This window comes from Eulemur rufifrons, chromosome 23, assembly GCF_041146395.1.
Source record: "Eulemur rufifrons isolate Redbay chromosome 23, OSU_ERuf_1, whole genome shotgun sequence".
Lineage (NCBI taxonomy): Eukaryota > Metazoa > Chordata > Mammalia > Primates > Lemuridae > Eulemur > Eulemur rufifrons.
In genome coordinates, this window is record NC_091005.1 from 21,537,445 (window position 1) to 21,563,842 (window position 26,398).

General features: G+C 39.9%; 1 protein-coding gene across 2 annotated transcripts in view; it reads left to right on the forward strand.

Annotated features, from left to right (window-relative positions):
• GAN (gigaxonin) overlaps positions 1–26,060 on the forward strand; it is a 48,312-nt gene extending 22,252 nt beyond the window's left edge. Inside the window, exons 2-11 of one of the 2 annotated variants that reach the window (XM_069456336.1) lie at positions 3,338–3,452; positions 5,969–6,319; positions 8,053–8,270; positions 8,489–8,610; positions 12,320–12,432; positions 13,382–13,531; positions 14,426–14,562; positions 14,816–14,944; positions 25,169–25,278; positions 25,366–26,060. In XM_069456336.1, coding sequence (XP_069312437.1) covers positions 3,338–3,452; positions 5,969–6,319; positions 8,053–8,270; positions 8,489–8,610; positions 12,320–12,432; positions 13,382–13,531; positions 14,426–14,562; positions 14,816–14,944; positions 25,169–25,278; positions 25,366–25,547 — 1,627 coding nt within the window. In that variant the 3' untranslated portion in view covers positions 25,548–26,060. Of the gene's footprint in view, positions 1–3,313; positions 3,453–5,968; positions 6,320–8,052; positions 8,271–8,488; positions 8,611–12,319; positions 12,433–13,381; positions 13,532–14,425; positions 14,563–14,815; positions 14,945–25,168; positions 25,279–25,365 lie in introns of both variants that reach the window. The other variant, XM_069456337.1, reaches the window with a different exon arrangement.
• Positions 26,061–26,398: the final 338 nt, after the last annotated feature.

Below are 26,398 nucleotides of genomic sequence, written 5' to 3' on the forward strand. Positions count from 1 at the left end.
TCTATGTAATTTGTTTTTCTTTCTGAAAGCTTTTAAGAATTTTTCCTTTGTTTTTAGTGTCCTGAAGTATTCTGATGATATGCCTTAGAGTGGCTTTGTTTTCATCCATTATTATGAGTATTTCCTTGGTAGTCTTCTCTTTTTTGGTGGGGAGGACATTACTGTTGTTCAGATGTTCAACCTTCTAGACTGATCTTCCAGTTTTCTTCTCTCTCCTATTTTCTACCTTTGTCTTTTTGCTCTGTCTTCTAGATTTCCTCCAAATTTTTATTTTGACTTTATGTTTAAAAAATAATGTTTTGCAATCATTAAAATTTTTTTTCTCTGAATGTTCTTTTCTATAGCTTCTTATTCTTGTTTCATGAGCGCAACATCCTCTCTTTTCTCTCTAGGAGTATTAATGAGAGGTTTTCTTTTTCCTTGAACTTTGCCTTTTAGCATAATCTTCACTTCCTCCAAGTTGCAGTTTTGTTTTTTTTTTCCTGTTGATTTTGCTTTCTGTCATTCTTAAATGTGTAGTGACTTCTGTTTGCTCAATTTTAAGAGTGGGGCTCTAAGACAGTTTCTTAACCAGTGTATCAAAAAACCAGTGTACACATAGTTGTGGCTATGTGAAGACACTGATGGTGTCAGTCTTCAGAATGGCTGCACGGCGTCCAGAGAGGCTGGGGCCTCTGCTAGCCCCTGGCCTACAGATGGTCTCTGTTTACCCCAGAGCAATAGTACATTTTCTGTGTGTGATGTGACATGAAAAAGTTTCAGAAGTGCTGCTTCAAAATGTACTAGAAGCTCAGAGCCCATAGGTTAGGCTTGTTGATCATGGGTTTCACTGTGTTGCATGATCAAACTGGATCATTTTCTTGGGGTAGATTGATGGCCATGCCTCTTTAGGGCTGTATTCTTGGGCTGAATAAATCCTCCAGAAAAATCTTCATTTCTTGCTTGGAGAATGTAGGTCTGGCTTTCAGCCTTTTAAGAGCAGGGTTGGGGAAGAAATGACTGCTGGTCCAGCATTCATTATGTAAATGTTCTCTTAACTCTGTCCCTTTTTTATATGATACATCTACCCTCAAATGTGCCTGGCAGCCCCCTCCAGAGACCCTCAGTTTTGTTCTCCTCAGAATATAAATCACTTCTCTTCCACTGGAGCTGGGGAGTCTTACTGAACTGTGCACGAGAATCGTGTATACACGTGGAGGGAGAACGTGGACATTTAACTGTTTCTTCAGACTTTGTCAACAGTTCTATTTTTAGCTCATCTTTTAGCCCTCCTTCCACAGCTGCCCTGTATTACCAGTTCTTGAGCCATGGGGAGTCTTCAGTGCAATTTGGGTTGTTTCTTGGCTTTGTGCTCTGCCAAATTAGCACTCAGTGTCCTCAGATATTCCATGTCAGTTACTCTTGTCTGTTTTCTAGCATATGAAATTTTGTCAATATTATTAATATTATTTCCTGTTGTTTTTGTATTCAGTCTACCAAAAGTCTGCTTCTTTATTGACTTTCTTATAGAAGTCTGAATACAAAGGATGAGTTTAAATTTTTGTTCGTAAGTTCTCCCTGTAACTATTACTACTTGAATACTATCATTTGGAAGTGTGCTTTTCTCTTCTTAGAAAGCATGGTTATTAGGTAGCAGTTAAGATGATGCCATTCCTGAGATTTAACATATTTATAATTCATATCAACAGCAAGTTTTAAAGTTACTTTTAAAATTTCACTTAAATATTTTTTTAAAAAGCCTTCAATTTTCTTAGTAAAAAAAACGTATTGGGAATATATCTTAGACCTTAGGTAAGGTACACGTTCTTAAACAAGATGCAAAAACATTGACTGTGAAATATTGTTCTTCAAATTGCTCATGACCTTTAAAAAAGTGTTAAGTCTGCCAAAAGATTAATATCAAGAATATGTAGGCTGGGCGCGGTGGCTCACGCCTGTAATCCTAGCACTCTGGGAGGCTGAGGTGGGCAGATCGTTTGAGCTCAGGAGTTCGAGACCAGCCTGAGCAAGAGCGAGACCCCATCTCTACTAAAAATAGAAAGAAATTATATGGACAGCTAAAAATATATATAGAAAAAAAATTAGCCGGGCATGGTGGCGCATGCCTGTAGTCCCAGCTACTCGGGAGGCTGAGACAGGAGGATCGCTTGAGCTCAGGAGTTTGAGGTTGCTGTGAGCTAGGCTGACGCCACGGCACTCACTCTAGCCTGGGCAACAGAGTGAGACTCTGTCTCAAAAAAAAAAAAAAAAAAAGAATATGTAAAAAATTCCTACCCCTCAATATGAGAAAGACAGTTAATAAAAAATGAGCAAGAGACATGGACTGAATAGGTGTTTTGCAGAAGAGGAAACATGTGGCCACAAACATATGGAGAGATGTTCAGCACCTGAGTGATAAGGAAAACGCAGATGACAACCAGAGAGAGATGCCATATTTTACTCATTCGATTGGCAAAACTTAAGAAGTGTGACAGCTTTAAATGTGGTAGAGTTTATGGATCCACAGATGCTCTTACACATACATCGCAGAGGAGGCTGTAAACTGCTCTACCTGCTTTGGAGAATGATTTAGTATCATCTCCTACTTTGTAGAATAATTTAGCATAATTCCATTCCCAGGCATATACCAAAGGAAAGTTCTTCTACATACTATAAAAGGAGGCATATACCATAATAGTCACAGCAACACTGTTCACAATATCAAAAACCTGGAAACAACCCCAGAGTCCCATGAACAGGAAAGTGGGATATTATACAGCAGAAAGAACAAAAGAAGCAGGGTGATATGCACACTTTTATAAAATTTTAAAGATACACATATTTCATGGATGTAATTATAAAAGAGAAGGCAAGGGAAAATTGAATATAGGATTTAGGATAGTAGTTACTTTAGATGGTGGAAGCAGAGGAACGGATTGGTGGGGAGGACCATTTGGTTAGAAGCAGGTTATTGTGAAGGTTGTAGCTTTTGTCTTAAGTGGTAGGTCTGTGCAGTCCTTGTTATATTATCAAAAATAGATAATTAAATACACAAAAGAATAAGCTTAAAGGGACTGGAATTTCCATGGTTATATAGAGATTCATGCTCACGTGGATCTTAGTTTTTTGGCTGTCTGTTTTGTTTTGTTTTTTAAGTAGCATTTTGAATCCTGGGACCAATGTGTTTTAGTTGCAAGTTATAAAAATATATAGATCTAAAGTTAACAAGCTAAATTTTCTAGGTGGGGGTTCATATACTGGATAAGTATCATATACTTTATAGAGTATTTAGTGCATAAATATTTATAGCTATTTCTGTTCTTTCATAGAAATTTTACATTTTTTTTCCCTTTCTTAGGACAAAGTTAAACTATAATCCTCCAAAAGATGATGGATCAACTTATAAGATTGAACTTGAAGGGATATCGGTAATGGTTATGAGAGAGATCCTGGATTACATCTTCAGTGGGCAGGTATGATGAGAAACAAAGGAAGGAAGACCTAAGTAGAGGCTTCTCAAGCTCAGGGTGAGGGTCTCCTTTCATCCATTATATGACAAAGTAACACTGTCATCTTCATCTTCTGTCATTGTGTACTTTGACTAGCATCTCCTACTGGTTAGTAATGGCACCCCATGTGTGTTCTTCCAGGGCCCTGCTCCTAAAAGAGAAGCAGGCGAAGTGAGAGCTTAGCCCCAAATTCCAGTTTTTATTTGTACCATTGTGAGCTCCACCGTCCAGTATGAGACATGAAGAACATAGGGGATGCTGCCTTCACTGCTGTCTTTTTCATTTGTGTTTTTGAATCTTGAATCCAATCTTGTTTGTATCCACGCTATTTAGGAACTTGCTGTCTCCATAGCATGCCTTGGGCAGTGGGAATTATTTTGCAGAAATAAAGAGTTCCTTATAGATCATTCCCAAGAAAGGGGATTCCCACAAATATCAGGCACCCCTATGATATTCATGACACCTTGGTCCTGCTGCCTCAGTAGTACCAACATCGCAGCCCACCGCATTCTTCCTTCCTGATCTCTTTTTCCTCTCTGTTCCCACTTACACTTCTGGAAATGTAATGATGCCCAGGGAAGAACGTGATAAGTGATGAGACTTCTTTCTTTTCCTTCACCTTCTTCTGACCACCCCACCCCAAGCCTCCATTATGTGATTTCAAGTAAAGCATGAGGAACCTTAAGAAAAATCTCAGGTGTGAATCAGGGCCTGTTTTGTTGTTGTTGTTGTTGTTGTTGTTGTTGTTGTTTTAACAGAAAGAAGAGGCCAGTGTGTCTTACATCTGGTTCTGTGAGAATGCGTTTCATCTTTATTCTTTCTGAGATCGTGTTCACTACTCTCTCCTTTGTTCCTTCTTCATCACTCTTATTTTACTTTTCCTTTCCATAAGGACTGTTTCTCCTACATATTCTCCTACAGAATACATATAAGTATTCTGAGTGTGTTGCTTTCTTTGTCTCAATATGTTCATTCTGTCCAGAGTCGAACTTAGTGATTCTCATTCTTTTTGGAGTTTTTGGTTTGATTTCATGACATTATCCCTTTCTCTTTTCTCTAAACAGTAGGTGGTGGGTATATATATGTATGATTGTTAAAAATAAATGGATTTAAATTAATTTGGGGGCAGCCTTTAAAATACTGGAGATTCTCTGTAGCATCACAAAACCAGGCCTAAGACCTAAGGCCTAAGACCAATGTCTTGTCTAACTTGTAAAGTCAAATCAGCAGTAGTTATTAGTGTAACAAGTTATAAGCCAGAAAGAGCCTATTCATGTTCAGGCTTGGATCTGAAACTTGAAACCTTATTTACAGATTGACATCTGTGATTTGTTCCCAATTTAAATTTAAAACCCTAGTTGCAATGTAAATTTTAACAAACTCCTGAATTGACAGTTTAGTTTTATTGAGATGCAATTTAGTGTTTTTTCACATGCCTATATTTGAATAGTCCACAGCTGTCTGCTGTCTTGTGGCTGAATGTAATGTCATATAAATGGAAAATTTTCCTTTGCTTGTAGCTTACTCAACATACTACTTTCCACATTTTTGTTGCTCGGTTTCTAGGACGAGATTGGCAGTTATAAATTGTTTTGTGTCTGTGGTAGAAAAAGTGTAAACTGTGAGGCAAGTGTTTCTTTCTGTACTCTTCATGAAGTCTCTCCTTTACCTTCTGAATGTAGGTGAGGGACCCATGCTCTCAGGGACAGAGTTAGACTAAAAGTGCCACTTGGGATTGTGGCAATATTTTATAGGCCCACTTCTCTACGGATGCATGAAAAAACTGCAGAATGGGTGGAGGAAGAAACATCAGTCAGAAAATTTAAGAAAATTAAGGAAAGGTAAATAATCATAATGAAAAAAAAATAGCCCATATATTAGAGATTTATTCTACAAAGTAGTTTTAAGACCAGATTGTATCTGTTGACCAAACTGCACTATGTGCTGTGTTTGGAATTCAGAACGAGGCTTCTGAGGCAGCATAAAACCCACTCCCTTCAAGGGGCTGGCATCCAGTGTGTCATGCCATTCAGCAGAAGAGTGACCTTAATGGATTGGGAGGCAAGATTTTCAGTGGTTCTGGTGCTAGAATTTAAAGAAGTCACCTGCGTTTTACCATAGAATGCAGAACTTTCCGTTGCCTAAGCTTTTCAATCATTAAGGTTTTTATCTGAGTTATAAAAGTGAGCGACATGGACTGTTCACCTTGGAAGGGTTATTGGTAGTTACTGTACAGCAAAGGAAGAGCTGGGAAAAGTTAACCAAGTACATACTGGCTCATGTTGGTAGAAGATTCCTTGGTGCCCTCAAACTCTTGGAAGAAAAGTGCTAGGTTGAACTATATAAAATTGCCAATATTCGATCATCTTTGATCTAAAAAAAAAAAAAATGGAAGTTTCATGTGGCTCAGTCTAATAAATTAGTGGTCTGGGTTTTAAATATATATACTCAAATATAAAATATTTATGATTCTCCTCCAGATCAGGCTAAATGAAGATACAATCCAAGATGTTGTACAGGCAGCAGACCTGCTGCTGCTGACGGACCTTAAAACTCTGTGCTGTGAGTTTCTGGAAGGCTGTATCGCTGCCGAGAACTGCATCGGCATCCGTGACTTCGCACTGCATTACTGCCTTCATCACGTGCACTACCTTGCCACGGAATACTTGGAGACTCATTTCCGAGATGTGAGCAGCACGGAAGAATTCCTAGAACTGAGTCCTCAAAAGCTTAAAGAAGTGATTTCTCTTGAGAAGTTAAATGTTGGCAATGAAAGATACGTATTTGAAGCAGTAATTCGATGGATAGCACATGATACCGAAATAAGAAAGGTACCTGTCCTTTATAACACGGTCTAATGTTGCCTTTTGAATTTATTTATTTTTAATCCAAATTATAGTTGGTTTACCTCTCTCCTTCAACATGAAAGACTTACAAAGTTGTGAGCTAAAAGATATCTGTAGAACATGGCCCCACATATCATTGTCCGTCTGCAAAAGCCCATGTCACGCACATAATATGTCAATGAAAATAGTAACACTTATGAGGAGTATAGTAGCCTTTGTTTTTTGTGTGCTTATTAATCAAAAGCAAGCTGGAATAGGAGCATAATAGCCTATGTTGTTTTTAATGGGAAAGTGCATTTCAAGCTGCAGCGGAAGATTACAGAAACCCAGCACCCCCACCCTTGCTTTCAGCAGCCTGCGCTGCTGCATTGTCGTCATCGGGCCAAACCCACCGGGACTGGGTTGCACGTGCAGCTCTGGCTGAGGGTGTGATTGACACCATGTGGAGAGAGCAGGCGGGCCCTGGAGTCTGTGTGGCAGTGCAGCTCCAAGAGGGAAGGTCCTAGAGAATGTCAGCCTTCAGAGCCAAATTGTGACTACGTTAGGGGAAGGAGCAAAATCACAGGACGTGGTTGTTATGTCTGATCTTTATAAATAAGACAGTAGCTTCAACAACTGTTTTCAAAATAAGAAATGTATTAGGATTTAGAGAGTGGATTTCAAACTGTGTGACTGCACTGTTAATTGTTCTTGGTAACTGTTAATTTAAGGGTTAAAGATTATCTTACAATTTTTTGAATTCTGTAAGCCTATAAGTATATACATTTAGAAACCGTGTTTGTAGTCTTAGGATGGGTAGTGTTGTGCTTTCCATGTTAGTTGGGTAAATTAGGAAAGGAGATGGAAAAATGTCTAGTTTGCTCCCATTCACCGAGGCTGCTGTAGGAAGCTCTGTGCTGGCCTCTGCCTCGCCCTCCTCTGGCCTTAAAGTCAGGGGGTGCTTGGGGGCAACTGATCGCTGAGGGAACGAGGCACTTCTTTATCCTTTGGCCAATCTGAACTTTATTCTGTAAAGATGGTTGGCTTTTAAAACTCAGAGTATAGAAGAGTATACCCTGAAATGCCTATTTCAAACCAAGAATAACCTCCTAAATATACTAATTAGTAAACTAGTCATTAAAGAGTTTCATATTATGTATGTAGAACACTCTAGTCAATTGGTTCAAATTTAATGATTGAGCAAAAAAATTATGTAATTCATATTAGACATATTAGATATTTTCAGACAGTAATTACTGCAGAAGTGATTAATACTCAGGATTTTTTTCAAATTTGGTTTTCATGTATTTTTCTTGTAATATTAATGTTGATACATTATCTGAGTTTGCCATATTGTGTTGAGCTATTACTGTGTATAATTCTGTAAACATGATTAACTCACAACACATCCAAATATGTGAAATAAAGCAAATTATAAACTTTTTTTCTCACTTTCTATCAGAATGGGAACCTTTAAGGTGTAAAGAAAGCTGCTTGAAACTTTGCAGTGATACCTCAAATCAAAATATAAACTGATGGTTTTTATAAATTAAACTTTTACTTATCAGGACTATGGGAAGTAGGAAGGTAAGGGGCCAGTGAGGCACATTCCAGCAGTACCAGCACGTCTCTCTTGCCTGTTAGCAGTCTACTTCCCGTGAGGTGGAAAATACATATTCTAAAAAGCATGGGTTGCATTTTCTGTTTTTTCTCCCCATCCTTTCTTCCCTCTCCTGCAGGTCCACATGAAGGATGTTATGTCAGCTCTGTGGGTTTCAGGGTTGGACTCCAGTTATTTACGGGAACAGATGCTGAATGAACCATTAGTACGAGAGATTGTCAAGGAGTGTAGCAACATACCACTCAGCCAGCCGCAGCAAGGAGAGGCCATGCTGGCGAACTTCAAACCCCGGGGTTACTCCGAGTGCATCGTGACTGTTGGTGGAGAAGAAAGAGTGTAAGTGTGGGTGTGAGTTGTTGGAAAAGCGGTATACGGGAAGAGGGAGTGCTATGTAAACAAGAATTCATGATATTTTTCAGTATCTAAAGTATAACAGCAGCTGGATTTTTTTTAATGTTTTAAACATTCTCTAGCGCTCTAAAGCTAGTAACAGTTACTTATAAGTAGGACTATATAAAACACATTAATGGCTGATCAATTATTTATTTCCTTAGTTCACGGAAGCCAACAGCAGCGATGCGATGCATGTGTCCTCTCTATGACCCTAATAGGCAGCTTTGGATTGAACTGGCCCCGTTAAGCATGCCGAGAATTAACCACGGAGTTCTCTCAGCAGGTACCGTTCTGTGGGAAATGTTACTTACACACAGTATCAAGTAATATGGAATTTCAGGCTTGTTCAGAATGACTCAAAACCTGTTAGAGGTAAAATTTTATTATCTCTACGTGATGGTATTTTAGTGTAGGTTCAGTTTTCGAGACTATGGTTAGGACAAGAATACGAAGCCATTTTTTAAGAATATAGTGGAAAAATTAGCTGGGCGTGGTGGCCAGCGCCTGTAGTCCCAGCTTGGGAGGCTGAGGCAGGAGGCTCTCTTGAGTCAGGCGTTGGAGGCTGCAGTGAGTTACGATCAAGCCACTGCGCTCCAGCCTGGGTGACAAGAGTGAGACCCTGTCTCAAAAAAAAAAAAAAAAAAAAAAAAAAGAATGTAGTGGAGGGGCATTTGATTGATGACTTAACTGTTAGAAGAACAACCTTCAGAGTTTCTTACCCCTAATTAGCTGCATGACCACACTTGAAAGCAGGTATTTTCTATGAGGCTGTAGGAAATACTAAATTAGCAATGACTTAAAGTTATTTTGTTACAGAAAGTATGTTTTACTTGACCTTTACAAGTTGGAGAACTCCATATTATTCAAACTCTCACTTAAGGGTAGAAGAGATTGCCATTGCCGCCTCACCATGGCTTGCCACCCCTTGGTCCTGCCCCTTCGGGTTCGCCTAGCAAGTGCCACTTCCTTTAAGCAGTCTTGAGTCCTTATTTAATTGTCCCTGCTTGCCGACTAACATTATCTTTAAAATTTTAGAGCTGTAATATACCATACCATACCACAAAAAATGACTAAAGCTATAGCGTGGTGTAGAAATGGAATTATTTTATGAGTCCCAAAATCGTTGATGTCATTGTCAATAATAAAGAGCTGAACAGTGTAGGGTAGCCAGGAGGATATGAGCCTGGTTTCCCTATTGCATCTTCTCAGAATTAGCTCCCTTACATTTTCTCCCCATAATATGTACACATATCCACAATTTTCACACGTACACACCTACCACAAAGTTTCTAAATCAGGATTTTTGAAGGTTTCTTAGAGGGGTTGCTGTTTCAGAAACCAAACAGTGAAAAGACCAGCTGTGTACGATTGTGTAGACTGAGATGGAAATGACTGAATAATTCCTTTCCATTTGTCTAGCCTGCTCTGTTTCTTTCTTTTCTTGCCTTTTTCAAAATTGATTTTGACTGTATTTTTTTTGTCATTCACTTTTTCTTTTCTACAAGTTTGGAAGTTTTATTCTTGTTTCTGTTCCTTTGGGGAGGTTTCCTTAGAAATTACAGCCTGTGTCTTAAATTATCAAAGTCTAAAGTTAGTAAATTTATTCTCCTTCAGAATAATTTTTCTTCATTTTTCATGTTCCATGGTCTTACAGTATTAAAGTATATGATCATTAATAAATAAACATATACAGCAGTCCCCGTTTACCTGAAGGGGACATGTTCCAGGACCCTTGATGATGCTGCAACTGGATAGTACCAAATCATGTATATACTGTTTTTTCCTATTCATACATATCTATGATAAAGTTTAATTTACAAATTAGACACAGTAAGAGATTAACAACAATAACTAATGACAAAATAGAACAGTTAAAACAATATGCCATAATAAAAGTCACATGACTGTGGTCTCTCTCTCTCTCTCTAAATATCTTATTGTAGTGGACTCACCTCCTTTCAGACCACAGTTGACTCTGAGCAACTAAATTGACAGAAAGCAACACTGTGGATAATGATGCTAGTATATGCATAATGTTTTTTTGATAAATGTTTTTTGTATGCATGGATGGATAGATAGTGTTCATGTAGATTTACTACTGTCTTTGTTCTTCCTTCCTTCTTACACCGCAGACTTTCTACCCAGGATCATTTTCATTCTCTCTGAAGTTCATTCTGTTGAATTTCCTTTAATGCAGGTCTTTAGGTGAAAAACTCTCCAATTTGTTTTTCTGCAATTGTCATTATATTGCCTTCATTCTTTAGGGAATTTTTCGCTAGGTATAGAATTTTAGCTTGTATTTATTATTTTTCAGTACATTGAAGATGTCTTTCCACTGACTTCTGGGTTTCTTTGTTGTGAAGTCAGTTGTCAGTCTAAAAATCTCTCTTTTCTCTGGGATATATTTAAGATTTTCTTTTCCTTTCTTTCCCCTGCATTTCACTGCAGTGTGCTTAGGTGTATGTTTTGTTTTAAATTTTATCATACTTTGGGACTGTTGGGTTCCTTGACTCTGTGGTTTGCTTTTCATCAGTTATGGAAAATTTTTATCTATTGCGTCTTCGCCCATTACCTGTGCTCCATGCTCCTGTCTCCCTCTGCTTTTGGATCAAACGCTGCTGGACCTTTTTATTCCATCCTCTGCCTCCTGTCTTCTTTTTGTTATTTTTCCATCTTGTTGTCTCTCCTTGCTGTTCTTTTGATGATTTCTTTGGTTTATCTTCTATTCAGTGAATTTTCTCTTTGACTCTGATGAATCTGCTATTAAATCCATCCATTGAATTTTTTTTAATTTCTAGAAGTTTTCTTTAAACCTTTTTCAGATTTGCTGTCATTTCTATATTTCCATGTTTTCTGGAGTTATCTTCAAATTTGTTCTTTTTAAATATAAACATTTTTTATTATCTTTCTGATTACTGCGATATTTGAAATCTTTGCAAGACTATTTCCTATTGTCTGCTTCTGCTGCTTCTTTTCATAGAGTCTAATTTTTTGGTATGCCTGAGTATCTTTGGCTGGATGCTGGTCATTTTATTAAAAATTATGTGTAGGAATAATTTGATGCCTTAAAGTCTTAGAATGTTAAAATCTAAGGCCTTAGATGAAGGCACTTTCTTCTGCAGAAGTTTTGTATTTGTTTCTGCCAGTTGCCTGAAACCACTACTAATTTGGTAAATCAAGTTCAAGGCTGAGATTTCCTAGACAACGAGGTTTAAATCTGAATACTAATTCTAGTTGGCCGTCGTCTTGATGGTACAACACTTTGGAGAGGATTTCCTGCCAGAAGCCACACCTTCTTTAGGCCTGGAGCTTAGATTTCTGTCTTCTTTATCCCAAGGACAAAAGGTTTAAATTTTTCCAGGTTGGCAAATGTCCTCAGAGCAAGATGATTTTTATGCTTGGTAACCTCTCTTAGGTCCCACTTTTCCCTTCAGTTTTGCCTAGTTGTCTTGTTGGCTTCTTCTCTTCTAAGATTATTTTTTTTAATGTTTTATCCAGAAATTTAGGTGTTTTGCAAAAGAATAACCTAATTCACCACTTCCCAAAATAGGAAGTTCAACAATTACTCTGAGATCCTGTTTTGAATATAAAGTGCTTGCAGGTGCCTCAGATCTGCGTATTCCTGGGATCTTGAATGAGCAGACGTGGGCTGTGGTTCAGAAGTTGTGTGAGAATCACAGAGGCTGGGGAATTCTGAGATGAACTGAGGTGACCCAGCATTGCCTGGTGACTGAGTGGGTGGTGTCAGTCTTCCTTTTACACTGCAGGGTGGTGGGAATCCTCTCAACAATAGTAATGAGTGAAGCAAAATGGTCAAAGTGACTCACAAATTTGGCCTTATCACCAAGGATCAAGTGAGATGTGATCAAAGTCCTGAATCCAAAGGGAAGAGTCTTGTCAGTCTCCAACTGCTGTCACTATGCTTCATGGCATTTATAGGTGTTGAAGACTTACATTTCAGGTTTCTTGTGTGTCTCCTTCGATTTTTGCAGAAGGATTTTTGTTTGTATTCGGGGGCCAAGACGAAAATAAGCAGACACTGAGCTCGGGAGAGAAGTATGACCCGGATGCAAACACATGGACTGCATTGCCACCCATGAATGAGGTAAGATGCTGGTTTTGTTTATTGGTTTGATATGTTTCTTTCTCCCCTTAGCACTTTTGTTTGTTTTGTGTTCATTGCAGGAGCAGAAGCCGTGGCCCTGCCAAGCCCTGGCCCGCTGCGCTCCCCCTGCCCCTCCAGCCCCTTTCTTGCCCCTGCCCATTCTGGCCTCCTTGCCACTGCTCGCACCTTCCAGGAATGCTCTGAGGGCCTGTGCATTTGCTCTTCCCCCCTCCAGGGCCTCTTCCCCTAGTGTCTGAGCCGCTTGTTCCCGCACCTCCCTCCGGTGTCTGTTCCTGTAGCACCTTCTCAGCGAGGGCTGCCTCCTGCCGCTCAGCTGCCCCGTCCCCTCTCTTCACGCCCTGTGTCACCTTCTTGCAGACTAGGCAGTTAGAGTTTTTTACGTAAGCTCTTTGATGGCGGAGAATTTCGTCTGTTCTGGTCAGTGTTTTATTTTCAGTGCTAGAATCGTGCTTGGCACATAGGGGCCACTAAGCAAATATTTGTCGATGAATGAATGTGAAATTCACAGGGCTTCTGTAACTCCAGACAGCCTTAGCTTGCCTTGTCCTCCTGCTGCCTCCCCCAGCAGTGGCCATTCGTATGGCTGTGGTTCTGGCCCTGTCTTCCACACGTCAGCTTGGAAACACTTACTGCCCGTTGCTATACAAAAACAGTTTTACTAAACCAGAAGGTAATAGTTCTTTTTCTTGTTGTGAGCTATTGTGGGTTAAAAGGTAAAGATTTTGCTGGTGAATTCACCACGTATTTTATAACCTCGTTCTGAGAAATTACTAGCTTTGTGTTCTCTGGCGATCGTGCTAGAAGGGTGGGCTGCCAGGGAAACCAGAAATGTTTAAGAAGCATTCCTAGGAGAAATGGTTTTGAACATGGTACTAGCTTTCAGTGATCATCGACCTTCTATGTACAAAGATCTTTGATGTCTTTTCAGGCAAGACATAACTTTGGAATCGTGGAGATAGATGGGATGCTGTACGTTCTGGGAGGAGAGGATGGTGAAAAGGAGCTGATTTCCATGGAGTGTTACGACATTTATTCTAAAACCTGGACAAAGCAACCTGATTTGACCATGGTCAGAAAGGTGAGAACTGTATCTTGCGATAACTAGTTTGTGTACAAATAGGATTTTAAAGTTAATGTTTCTTCATTTCCTGAATATGCCTTTAATTCAACTAATAGTGTTAAAAGAATTAACGTAAAAGGATTCCATCTTTATTGGTAGCTTGCCTTCACTGTCACCCACCACATACGTACACACTAAGACAGGAACGTGAGTGTGCATGAGTCTGTCCTCACGGTGGGCTGTGTGGGGCTTTGGGAACACACTAACCTCGGGAGCAACCAGAGCTCCCAACTGATTTTCTTAACCATCTTGCTGGATTGGGGAGAAAAATGAGTCTATAAGTAAAGAACTACTATTGCTTACCGAACAGAGTGAGAACTAACGGCTCACCTTAGATGTTCAGAGCATGGTCTGTCTTTATGTGTATTCCCTACTGTAGGCGGGGAGTTATCCTTCGAGCCAAAGCTTTGCCCAGTGCCGTAGGTACTTTACATCTTCGGGTGCTGGGATGTACTCGTGTTCTCTCACAGTATGTGCCCTTTCAACTGCATTATTTTGGACAGGAATTACATGGCATCTTATTGCATGGAATCTAAATCCTGGAGTCTTCAAATAATGGTAAAAGAATAGAAAGATTGGAAAGCGCTTTAAAACATTAGGATTCTTATCTCACTTAGTGAAATACTGTTGGATGGAGTAAGAGCTCCTTTTCTGAGGATTAACAATGTGTATATTACCTTGCTCTTATTTTTTAAAGTGCTGTGATGTAACATTGAAAAACACCATTGTTTTACTGTTAGAAATCACATCTTTTCCTAAGTATCTTAAAGTGCTCTCTGGACAAGTTAATATTTGTTCATGTAACCTTAATAATAAATTTTGCCTTCCCCTGCCATTGTTTCCTCCTTTCAGATTGGCTGCTATGCAGCTATGAAAAAGAAAATCTATGCCATGGGTGGGGGATCATATGGAAAACTTTTTGAATCTGTGGAGTGTTACGATCCGAGGACCCAGCAATGGACTGCTATCTGTCCACTGAAGGAGAGGAGGTACATGAATGTGGATATGGACTTTGTGGATTCCCTTACTGTTCACTGGGGCTGAAGCCCCTTACCATGGCTTTTGCTTCTCTTTTCATTCAAAGTAACCTTTTATTTGACTTTGTGTTTCCTAAAAAAGGAAGGCCCACAAAGTCACGAGACACTGAATGTTGCAGAGTTAAAACAAGTGTAAGAGGAATTAGGCAATCAGGTCTTGAGTTGTAAATTCAGTACAACTAACATGCTATGTGTGGCCTTCCAGATTTGGAGCGGTGGCCTGTGGAGTTGCCATGGAACTGTACGTGTTTGGGGGAGTCAGAAGTCGTGAGGACATCCAGGGTGGTGAGATGGTCACTTGCAAGTCAGAGTTCTACCATGATGAATTTAAAAGGTAATTATGAGTGGTTTTACATAGCTTCTACAGCTTTTTTTTTTATGCTTTCGAAGTCATATTTAGCTTTGTTTTGTTTTCAAGTTACTTCATTGTCTATTTAAAAGATATGTGTAATGTATGCTAGATATTTATTCAGTGACTTCAGAAGTATTGGTAACTTAAAGGAAAACCATAGAAAAATGTCTCTAAAACATAGATCAGATTTTGACAGTTGCTTAAAATCATCTATTGTCTCCCTACAGCTTTTTTTTTTTTTTTTTTTTTTTGAGACTGAGTCTCACTCTGTTACCCAGGCTAGAGTGCTGTGGCGTCAGCCTAACTCACAGCAACCTCAAACTCCTGGGCTCAAGCAATCCTCCTGCCTCAGCCTCCCGAGTAGCTGGGACTACAGGCATGTGCCACCACGCCCGACTAATTTTTTCTATTTTTAGTAGAGACGGGGTCTCACTCTTGCTCAGGCTGGTCTTGAACTCCTGAGCTCAAACGATCCTCCCGCCTCAGCCTCCCAGAGTGCTGGGATTACAGGCATGAGCCACCGCGCCCAGCCTCTCCCTACAGCTTTTAGAAACATGTTAAGCTGCCTAACTTAGCACGTACGGACCTTTGTGATGAGCCTTAGGTTTACCTTTTCTGCTACTGTCTGACCCAGATGCTTCCCACTGAGCCAGTTTTCCCCCAGACATGTATGATTGCCTCACCTCTGTTTGTATGCTATTCCTTTTACCTAAAATCTCCTTTCCCAGTGTTAAGCTCATTAACTTGGCCTTTTTTCAAAAACTGCTTAATGATACTACCTAGAGAAGCCTTCTCATGTCCCCAAGTCTGATTTAAATTCCTCGGTCTGTGATCCCATAGCTCTCTATACGTGCCTCTTTCTGGGGTTGTAAGTGTTAACTGTAAGCAACTGCAGGACAAGGGCCAACTTACTGGACTCTGTATCCTACCGTCCAGCACCCTACCTGGCCTGTATTGGACACTCGGTAAAATGTGGATGAGGGGTGTTGCCTGAGATCCGTCCAACATCTGATGAGCTGTTGTGTAGGTCTTACAGAGTAGATAACATCCTTCTCGACCCCCCTTTCCTGCCCTCATGCATTTGTCGTTATAATCACTAAATAGTATTTTTATTGCAGTAATATGTTCAAATCCTGAGATTGCTGTGTTAAAAATAATCCTGTTAGAGCATTTCAGTTGTGTTACCAGAAGGGGGTGCCATAATATAATGTTTCATTTCATACTATTTTTGATTAGGGCAAACAATGAACAGTTACCAGAATCTTAGAAATACATAGAAATGTTACCTAACTTTTAACATATTTTATGTTTGGGATATTTGCATAGCTTCTTTTTTCAATGATAGGGGTAGACTATCTTAGAAAAATGTATTAGACAAAGTGTGAGAGCAGTTTGGAGGATATTCGCTATGGTATGGGTGGGAGGCAGAATTTCAAAGACTTTTCTATATTTCTCCTTCCTTAATATATGACTGTGAGGGCTGACTGCCCAACATAGGAAGTTTTAAATTCATTTCCTGCCCAAATGAATCTCGAGATAGTCTGTCCAACTTCATGAGCAAGCAGTAGCCAGTGTGTTTGGTTTCTGATAAAATATTGATGTAAATTTTTTTCATAATGATGGAATTACTGTTTGGACAGCATGAGTGAGTGTCTCTTGCTTGAGGAGTCAAGTCTGCTTATGTTTTACCATTGGCCGTCCCCATTTTGACTGTGTAGGACTTAAATCTGGCTGTGACATTTCTCAGCCTGTCCTTACCATGCTGTAAGTTGTTAGAACCTTTATATTTCTGTCAGGTTGTTTTATATTTGTAGTTGATGGGCTTTAAATATAACTATTACTTGCTTTAAGTTCATAATTATTAAACATAAGAGTGTTGCTCCTTCCTTGCTATTTAAAAGCACTTTCAAATAAAATTCATGTCTCTTCCATTTCCTTATTTCCAATGTTAATTTGCAAATAGAATGAAGAAAGCTATTAATTTCTTTTATCAATATAATATATATAGGATTCTTATGTGTTTAGATAGTAAGTATGTGTATGACACCCAGTGGCATGTGTTAACTCATTTAATCTTCAAAACAGCACTCTGAGGTATAGGTACTATTATTACTCCTCTTTGACATACGAGGAAACTACAGCACAGAGACGTTAAGTAAAGTGGCCAGGGACACACAAGTAGCAAGTGGCAGAGCCGGAATTCAGACTCAGGCATTCTGGCTCCAGAGTCCACCTTTGCAGCTACCACGCTGTATTGACTTAAAAGTATGGGCTTTCCCATGAATACCTGTAGAACAAAATAACACGTAGGAGGAGTTTATTTCTCAAAAGGTCAGATGTTTCCAAGTGTGTTATATTTGCATTCTGTGGAAACCGTTGCCAGATGAGCAATCTGTATTAGATTGGAGACTGGTTTAAATTGTTTTTAAGTAATCTCTTGTCTTTCCTGTCTTTGTTTCCTATTTTTAGGTTAAAACTTTCCTGGAAAAATGCCATATCTCATTATTTTCTGTGTTTCTGAATAAAAGTAAAACTGTTTGAGAGAAAGCAAAGAAATTGCCATAAATTATTACCAAGTCATAGTAACAACTTACATACCCAAAATGACAGTTTCTCTCTGTCTGTTTTTGTGCCACCATCCTAGTTGTCCATACTCACCAGAGGCCATCATGGGTTCTCTCTTGTGCATTGCAACTCACTGGTTGCCAAGTCTTATCTTTTTTTAAGCTCCATGGTATTTTTCACACTCACCCCACCTTCAGCCCTTTGTCCTGCCCTAATGCAGGCACTTCATCTGTGCAGTGTCACTAGCCCTGTCTTCTCTAGTGCAGTTACATACTTGTGCTTGTGAAAGATCAATCTGACACACACTTTGGTCATTTTATCCCCCTGCTCAAAATTCTTCACTGTTCCCCGTTGCTTACCAAATGAAGAGTATTTAGCCTCCTACTCAGGGTCCTCCATGATCTGAGGCTAAGAAAAATTTTCAGGCTTTTTCAGTTTCTTTCTTTCACATGTCCTGTGCTGCGCTTCATTTCTTTTTATTTATTTATTTAGTAGTTAAAAAAATTTTTTTAGAGTAGTCAAGTGCGGTAGTGAGGTAGGGGGGAGAGTATCCACTTTACTTCTTACAACCGTCCTGTGTTTCGCTGCCTCTGTGCATTTGCTCAGCCTAGATGCTCCCCACCCCTCTTTTTACAGCCTATAAATTGTTAACTGTTCTTTGGAGTTGAGATCTGTCAGTTTCATCTTGTGATCCCTGAATGTATGGTTGGAATAGATGTACTTGACCACTGGCAGAATCCCATACCACTCTCTGAGCCGTGGACTGGGGGCCATTATGGCAGAAAGGGCTAAGTGGAAGTCCCTGGAACTTGCCTTCCATGCCAAGGTAGAAAACCAGAAGCAATACTCAATCCTGGGGGATTTTGCGGAAATTATGCCACCATCAAAGACTAGGAAATGCTAGAGTGGTGGTACGCATCACTTCCCCACTTAATTCACTTAGAAAAGGTAGAAAATTCAAATGGATCTGGGAAAATGAGTATGTACTTTCACAAATGTAATCAGGTGGTCCACAGGCCCTGCCCCAGATGTAGTATCTTTACACAAATGTTGTATCTCTATGCAGCACCGTCCCTGGCCTTGGTATGCAGCTGTTGACATAACTCATGGTTTTTCTTCGTACCAATTTGCAAGGATCACCAAGAGCAGTTTGCTTTACCTGGCAGGGCCAACAGTACACCTACACGGGTGGCTCAGGGCTGTGTCTGCCCTGCTATCTGCCCTGTGTTAGTGCATAGGGATTTAATCACATTGATGTTCCACAAACTGGCACATTGGTTACCACATTGTGCTGTTTGTATGACATGTGACCTAGAGGATGAGAGATGCACCCCGCTCCTGACCACATGTGTTTCAGTCATGGTCCAGTCAAGAGACAGAAGCCACACCAGTAATTTGAACAGGGAAAATGTAATATACATTGTTAACAAGTAAGGCATGATCAGCTACTAAAGGGGTAAAAGAGGACTCTGAAGAATATAGAATAGCTAATGTAGGAAGCACAGGGAAAGGAACAAATTGGGAAGAGTCCTCCCCACCTCACAAGGCTGAGATTCATCCCATTGGAAGCAGATGTGCTGAGGCCCACTGAAGGGCAGAACACCAGGGTGCCGGGGGCCGGCGAAACCCTGGAGAGTATGCCCTGCTCTCTTGCACGTTGGTGGGCAGTGCAGCAGGAGGAAGAGGACGACTGCCCCTGGGAGAGTGGCCCTTTCCTCTCCTGGCCTTCCTCACCCTCTGTGGATGCAGAACTAGCTGCTCATTTGCTTCATTTCCCCGTTGTGTTTTCTGCTTCACTGATTTCCATGCTTATCTATATTATTTCTGTTGTTTTGCTTACTTGGGTTTATTTTACTCTAGATTTTCTAGCTTCTTCAGATGGAATTTTAGATCACTGATGGTAGACCTTTTTATTTTTCTAATACGCACAGTTGAAGCTTTAAATTTCCAACAGAGCACCACTTTAGCTGTGTCTCAGGCATTTTGGTATTTTATTTTCATTCAGTATGAAATAAACTTTTTTACTTCTTCAGATTGATTTCTTTTGATCTATCTTCAGGGTTGCTGCTCTTTTTCTTTGTTATCTCCATTCTGTTGTTATGACCATCCACATCCAGTGAATTTTTTATTCCAAATATCATGTTTTCAATTCTAAAATTTTTTGTAGTTTGTTTTTAGGGTTTTTTTTTTAATTTATTTATGTGCTGACATTTCCTATCTTTCCATCATAAGCATATTTCTCTTACTGAGCATCGTTATGGTAGCCGTGTTCAAGTCCCTGCCTGTTAATCATGAGTCATCTCAGAATTGGCATCTATTGACTGTTTACTCCCTTGAGCCTGGGTTCTCATTTTTCTGGCTGTTCTTTGTGAGTAATTCTGGATTGCGTCCTGGACAATTTTAATATTATGTTGTGGAGGCCCTGAATTCTCTTATATTGCTGTAGAGTGTTGCTCAGAGAGTTTTTGCAAGCAATTAACTTGGTTAGGCTTAAATTGCAGGCTGTGGCACCTGCAGCGGGTGGCAGCTCAAACCTCAGTTCAGTTCTTTGAGCCTTTGTTATAAACATACATGGTTCCAGGGTCAGAGACGTGAGATGAGTGGATGCACACAAGTTTAGGGGTGCTTTTCTATCTCTTTTCTTTCTGGGGTTCTCTACTCGCACTTTGGCGATCCTGGTTGCGCCAAGAGTCCGTCCTAACTCCTGATTCCTGTAGCCAGAAAGACGGCCAGGTTTCCTGCAGGGGTTTAGCTACCCAGAGCTGCCCCCCTCGGGCTGCCTTCAGAGACAGCTACCAAGAAACAGGAAACTCACTCCACGTGGGGGGCTTGCTCAGCTTTCAGTTCCTTCCCCAAATCTGCCTGCTTTGTTCAGTTTCCAGAGCTTTCAGGTAGCTGTTTTTTGTCCCGAGTTTTTAGCTGATAGTTGGAGCAGCAGCAATTGGTTAAGTGCTTCATCCCCCATGCTGGGAATGACACCTCACTGAAGCTCTCTCTTTCTTTCCTCCTCCCTCCTCTGTAATTAATTACCCTCCTTCTCCCTAAAGTTCTTGCCCTTCCTACTTTCCTCTCTCCAGAGTGCACTGCTGTGATCCATTCTGTATTGTAAAGTTTCATTCTTAGAGGGACAATCTTACTTCTGAGTTATCAGTGGACACATCATTGTAGCCTCCAAGTACTAATAAGCAGTGCACCCATGTTTGAAAACATTGTTAAGGCATAATATTGCCTTGTTCATTGCAAAAATTACTATCATAATTTTTAATTTAATTTTTAATGATATCTACTGTGTACTAGAAACTGCAAAAGACTTTACATTGGCATTTCATTTCATCCTCCCAACAACCATTTGAGGTTGGTGATGGTATCTGGTATCCCCACTTTACGGATGAGGAAGCAGACGCTGGGTTAGCTAAATTGTCCAAGGTTAATGAGTTGATAAATGGCTTTCAAAACCACGTGCCTTTTACACCTGCTTTATAAGCAGTAACAGCTAAATACGTGATTCAATTAAAATTTCAAATATTTAATTAGAAGCCTCAGAATTACATAAAATAGGTCACCTAAGCTTATTTTTCTGAAACCCAGGAACTCTGCATCATTGAACTGCTTAGGACCGAATTTGGTAGATCATCTACATAGTCTAGTGTGCTCAGCTTCATGTAATTATTCCAGGGATGAATTATGATAAATTCTCAACTCTATAAAGTTATTCCAAAACATCAATGTGTTCTGACATGCTTTTTCAGTAATTTAGTCACATATGTTTTAATTTAGAGTGCACACATGGTCCTGTTCATGAGTTTGTCAGAAGAGTTGTGTGCTCTCCCACTGGGGTTGGCCTGGGTGTTCTGGTTCAGCTGTAGACAAGGCACAGTGATATTGTCAACTTTGATTGAGAACTTGGGAAGAATTTACGTGCTGAGGTTCAGTTATTTATGTTTAGCCCTGAAGACATGAAATGTGAATAAACTAGTATTGTTATTTCACATTTCTCAAACTTTTTCTTTCGAAGGTCTGTTCGGGGTCTCCATTTTCACTTTCTTTTTTTTTTTTTTTCCCCGAGACAGAGTCTCACTCTGTTGCCCTGGCTAGAGTGCCGTGGCATCAGCCTAGCTCACAGCAACCTCAAACTCCTGGGCTTAAGTGATCTTCCTGCCTCAGCCTCCCGAGTAGCTGGGACTATAGGCATGTGCCACCATGCTTGGCTAATTTTTTCTATATATTTTTAGTTTTAGTTTTTAGTTTTCCAGCTAATTTCTTTCTTTCTTTTTTTTTTTTTTTTTTTGTAGAGATGGGGGTCTTGCTCTTGCTCAGGCTGGTCTCGAACTCCTGAGCTCAAATGATCCTCCCTCCTCGGCCTCCCAGAGTGCTAGGATTACAGGCGTGAGGCACCGCGCCCGGCCTCCTTTTCACTTTCAATGCAAGCTTTTAGACTTTTCCCTTTTCCTTTTTCTTGGAGGCATTTTGGAGGCAGGGGCCAAAATCTGTATTCCCAGTCCCAGCACATTACCTTATACCAGTCAACATTCAGACGTTAAATGAATCGAGCATTAGATGAATGTATTTAGAAATCTGGTAGCTTAGCTTTGTTTCTGAGTTGTTATATGATGTTGGACAAATCATTTTGCTTCCATGTGTCTTACTTAGAATTCAAAATATGAAGCTACTTACTACTTTAACAGTCTGGGAAGAGTATTCATTAAAATAAAAGTGGTATTTTTTACATATATATTTGACATTGAGATGCCCTAGACCTGAGCCTACTGGCCTTTTGGCTGCTTCATAGCATAGTTAGGGATAATGAAACAGTGTCTGTACATCTGTATGTTCCAATAATGGGTGCGGGCCTGGGCATTAGTAGCTTATAAGGCTATTTAGATACATTCCCAAACTCCTGCTGAAATCTGCTGTGACCTGGCTTTGCCTGTTAGCTATTAGCAGGAAATTGTTTTTCCACATTACCCTGAGTGAACATTACATAGCAGGATCTAGATTTATCTTTTTTTTTTTTTTTTTTTTTTTGGTGAGACAGGGTCTTGCTCTGTCACCTAGACTGGAGGGCAGTCACTGCAACCTCTGACTCCCACACTCAGGTGATCTTCCTGGCTTAGCCTCCCGAGCAGCTAGGACTACAGGCGTGCGCCATCACACCTGGCCAATTTTTTTTTTTAAGAGACAGGGTCTCACTATGTTGCCCAGGCTGGTCTCAACTCCTCGGCTCAAGCAGTCCTTTTGCCTTGGCCTCCCAAAGAGGTGAGATTACAGGTGTGAGCTACCGTGCCCAGCTTAGATTTATGAAGGGAGGGAGGAGAAAAAACCATTTACTTTGAAGTAATTTTAGACTTGTAGAAAAGTTACAAAAATAGTCAGAGTTCCTGTTTCCACAAGCCATTCACTCAGCTTCTCCTAATATTAATGTCTTACATAACCATAGTATAAAACATCAAAACCAGAATATTTATGTTGTCCAATATTATTAAGTAAACTACATATTTATTGCAGTTTTGTCAGCTTTTCCGCTCACATCTTTTTTTTTGTTCACAGATGCAATCCAGGATCCTGCTTTGCATTCAGTTGTGTTTCCTTAGTCTCCTTTAATCTGTGACAATTCTTCAGTCCTTCCTTGTCTTTCATGGCCTTGATACTCTTAAGGATTATTCGTCAGGGGTTTTTTTTTGTTTTTTGTAGAACATCTCTTAATTTGGATTTATCTAACAATCTCTTGTGATTAGACTGAGCTTGTGCGTCTTGGCAATACCCCAGTGGTCATATTGCAGCCTTCCCCACATCATAGCAGGAAGAACACGTCGATATGCTTTGTTGCTGGTGACGTTAACCTTGATTACTTGGTTAAGGTGGTATCTGTTGGGTTTCTCCACCGGAAAGTTACTTACTCTTTTTCCCATTGTAATTAGTAAATATCTTGGAGAAGATAATTTGAAAATATGCAAAACTTGTTTCTTTTTAAACTTTTGCCCACTAATTTTAGCATCCATCAGTAGATCTAGCCTGCAGTAGTTGTTACTATGGCGTTTGCCTAATGGTGATTTCTGTTTCCCTCGTTCCTTCTACGCTTATTTATTAGAATTCTTCTGTAAAGGGAACCTGTCTCTTCTCCCTGTTGTTAAATGTTTTAAAATTATTTATAGTAGTATGTATTCGCAGATATTTATTTTATTCTCTGAGTTATAAATCCAGTACTATCATTATTTATTTCCTTGCTCACATTGTTCCAGCCTCAGCCAGTGGGGGCTGCTTCATATTGGCTCTTGTGGCCTTTTGACACGCCCCTGTCTTTCTTTAAGCACTTCCTGTCTGGCACCACGAGATGCTCCAGGCTCATCTTGTATTTTCTCTGCCTCAGCTCTGGAATCAACCACTTCTTCATGGAGTCCTGAATCCTTTTAATGGTTCTTAAATTGATTTTCAATAGAGGTGCCAAGGCAATTTAGTAGGGAAGGAAGAGCCTTCAGCAAATGGTGCTGGAACAGCTAGCTATCTGGATGGAAGAAAGCAAACTGTGACTCATAGCATGCAAAAAATTTACTGGAAATGTATCATAGACATAAATGTAAAAGCTAAAACCATAAAATTTCCAGAAGAGAGCACAGGAGAAAAACCTTTGTAATGTTGGGGTAGGCAAAGATTTCCTAGAAGAACACAGAAATCATGACTGTAAAAAAAAAAAAAAAAAAAAAAAAAAAAAGATATACTGGAATTCATCAAAATTAAATTAAAACATTTTCTTCAAAAGATTCTGTTAAGAAAATGAAAAGGCAACCTACGTGCTGGAAAAAATGTTCATAACACATGTATCTAAACAAAGGACTTGTATCCACAAAATATAAAGAATCTTGCAATTCAATAATAAGACAGGAGACTCAATTTTTAAAATGAGCAAACCTTTGAACAGACATTTCACAAAAGAAAATACATAAAACAGCCCATGAGCACATGCAAAGATGCTCAACATCATTAGCTTTCAGGGAAGTTCACACCATTAAAATGGCTAAAATTCAAGAGATTGAGAATACCAAGAGCTGATAATAATACTGAGCAATTGTAATTCTCCTGCGTTGCTAATTGGAATGCAAAATGGTGCAACACTTTGGAAAGCAATGGGGCATTTTCTTATCAAGTGGAATATACCCTTACCATATAACCCTGCAATTCCATGACGTAAGCCCACAGGAAAGACTTGCTCTGAAATGTTCACAAGAGCTTTATTCATTATAGCCCAGAACCAGAAGCTACCCAGATGAACACCAATAGGTGAATGGATAACAAATTCTTGTACATCCATATAATGGATTACTACTTAGAGATAAAAAGAAGCGAGTGACTGATGGAAGCAACATCATGGATGAATCGCAGACACCTTGCGCTGAGCAAAAGAAGCAGATTGGAAAGTACATACTCCTTAGGATTCAATATCGGTTTCATTCTAGCACAGACAAAGCTAATATCCATAGTGACAGGGAGGACAGCAGTGGTTACCTGGCAGTGGAATGTGGGGGTCGCAATTGGCGCGGTGCCTAGAACTGTGGATGACTCACCAGTTTTTGTTGTCTCAGTCTGCCTAGATGTTGTAGTCATCCTTTTGATTTCCTTATTTCTGTCCATTGTCTTTGTTTCCAGGTGGATCTATCTTAATGACCAGAATTTGTGCATCCCCGCCAGTTCTTCTTTTGTTTATGGAGCTGTACCTATAGGAGCCAGTATTTATGTTATTGGAGATCTTGATACAGGTAAGAGTGTTAGGGTAATTTTGTTGGAACTGTTTGCGTGTGATTTGGAGGCACAGTGTATCATCTTTGCTTATTTCCGTGGTTTAGGTACCAATTACGACTACGTGCGAGAGTTTAAAAGAAGCACAGGAACCTGGCACCACACCAAACCACTCCTTCCGTCTGACCTTCGCCGCACAGGGTGTGCAGCCTTACGTATTGCCAATTGCAAGCTCTTCCGCCTGCAGCTTCAGCAAGGCTTATTCCGTATTCGTGTTCATTCGCCTTGAGGAGCAAGCAGAGCAGAGAGCGAGATGCTGACCCAGGAGCACCATAACATAGCTTTACGTAAGGGAGGACAGAGATGGCCGCTGACACTTACTGTGTGCTGGGCTTTGGGATGGTAACTCTTTGGTGGTTTTATTATGCTTACAAGCTTGAGCTTCAGCTCTTCTTTGGGAGAACACGTAACTATTGCAAAACTACCTGGGAGGAATCAGTTCCTCCAGTTAGATGTGTCTGTACACAGTGGAGGCTAATAAGTATCAACAGGATAAAGGGAGCGGGAACTGGTGTCATGTAAAATATTGGAGTTAAAATACTAAGGTGCATTTTCCCTGAGGGGAACTCACATCTGACTGACTGCTGTTTTCAAGTATGTGGCTTTGGTAAACAAACAAAAAAATCCATATATGCAAATCAGCATATCCAAACATGCCAAGATTGCTTTTCTACTGCACTTGGAAGGATAAATCCTACCTAACCCTGCCCGACAAATTGAGGTTTGTGCCTAAAATGTTAGATTGGACGAGACGCCAGTTAGTCTCCATTTATTACTAATACTCTGTCCTAAGAATGTTTCTAAAACCATATTATGATGAACTGAAGATAAAATTTCTCTTTTCTAACATTCTATCTTAGTAATGTAAAGTTTCAATCAATTGATGAGTCGGGTTGCAGCCCTCATGTGAACTTGAAGGAGGTTGCCAACCTCTGTGTTGATTTAGAGAGTGACACGTCATGCCGTCATTTCCGGGGTAATACTTCCGGAGCAGTGAAGGGTCTCGTGCAGTGCCATTCTTCCTTTTCAGTGGCTCAGAACCATTTTATAAGTATGAGGATATTAGTGAGTAGGAGATTT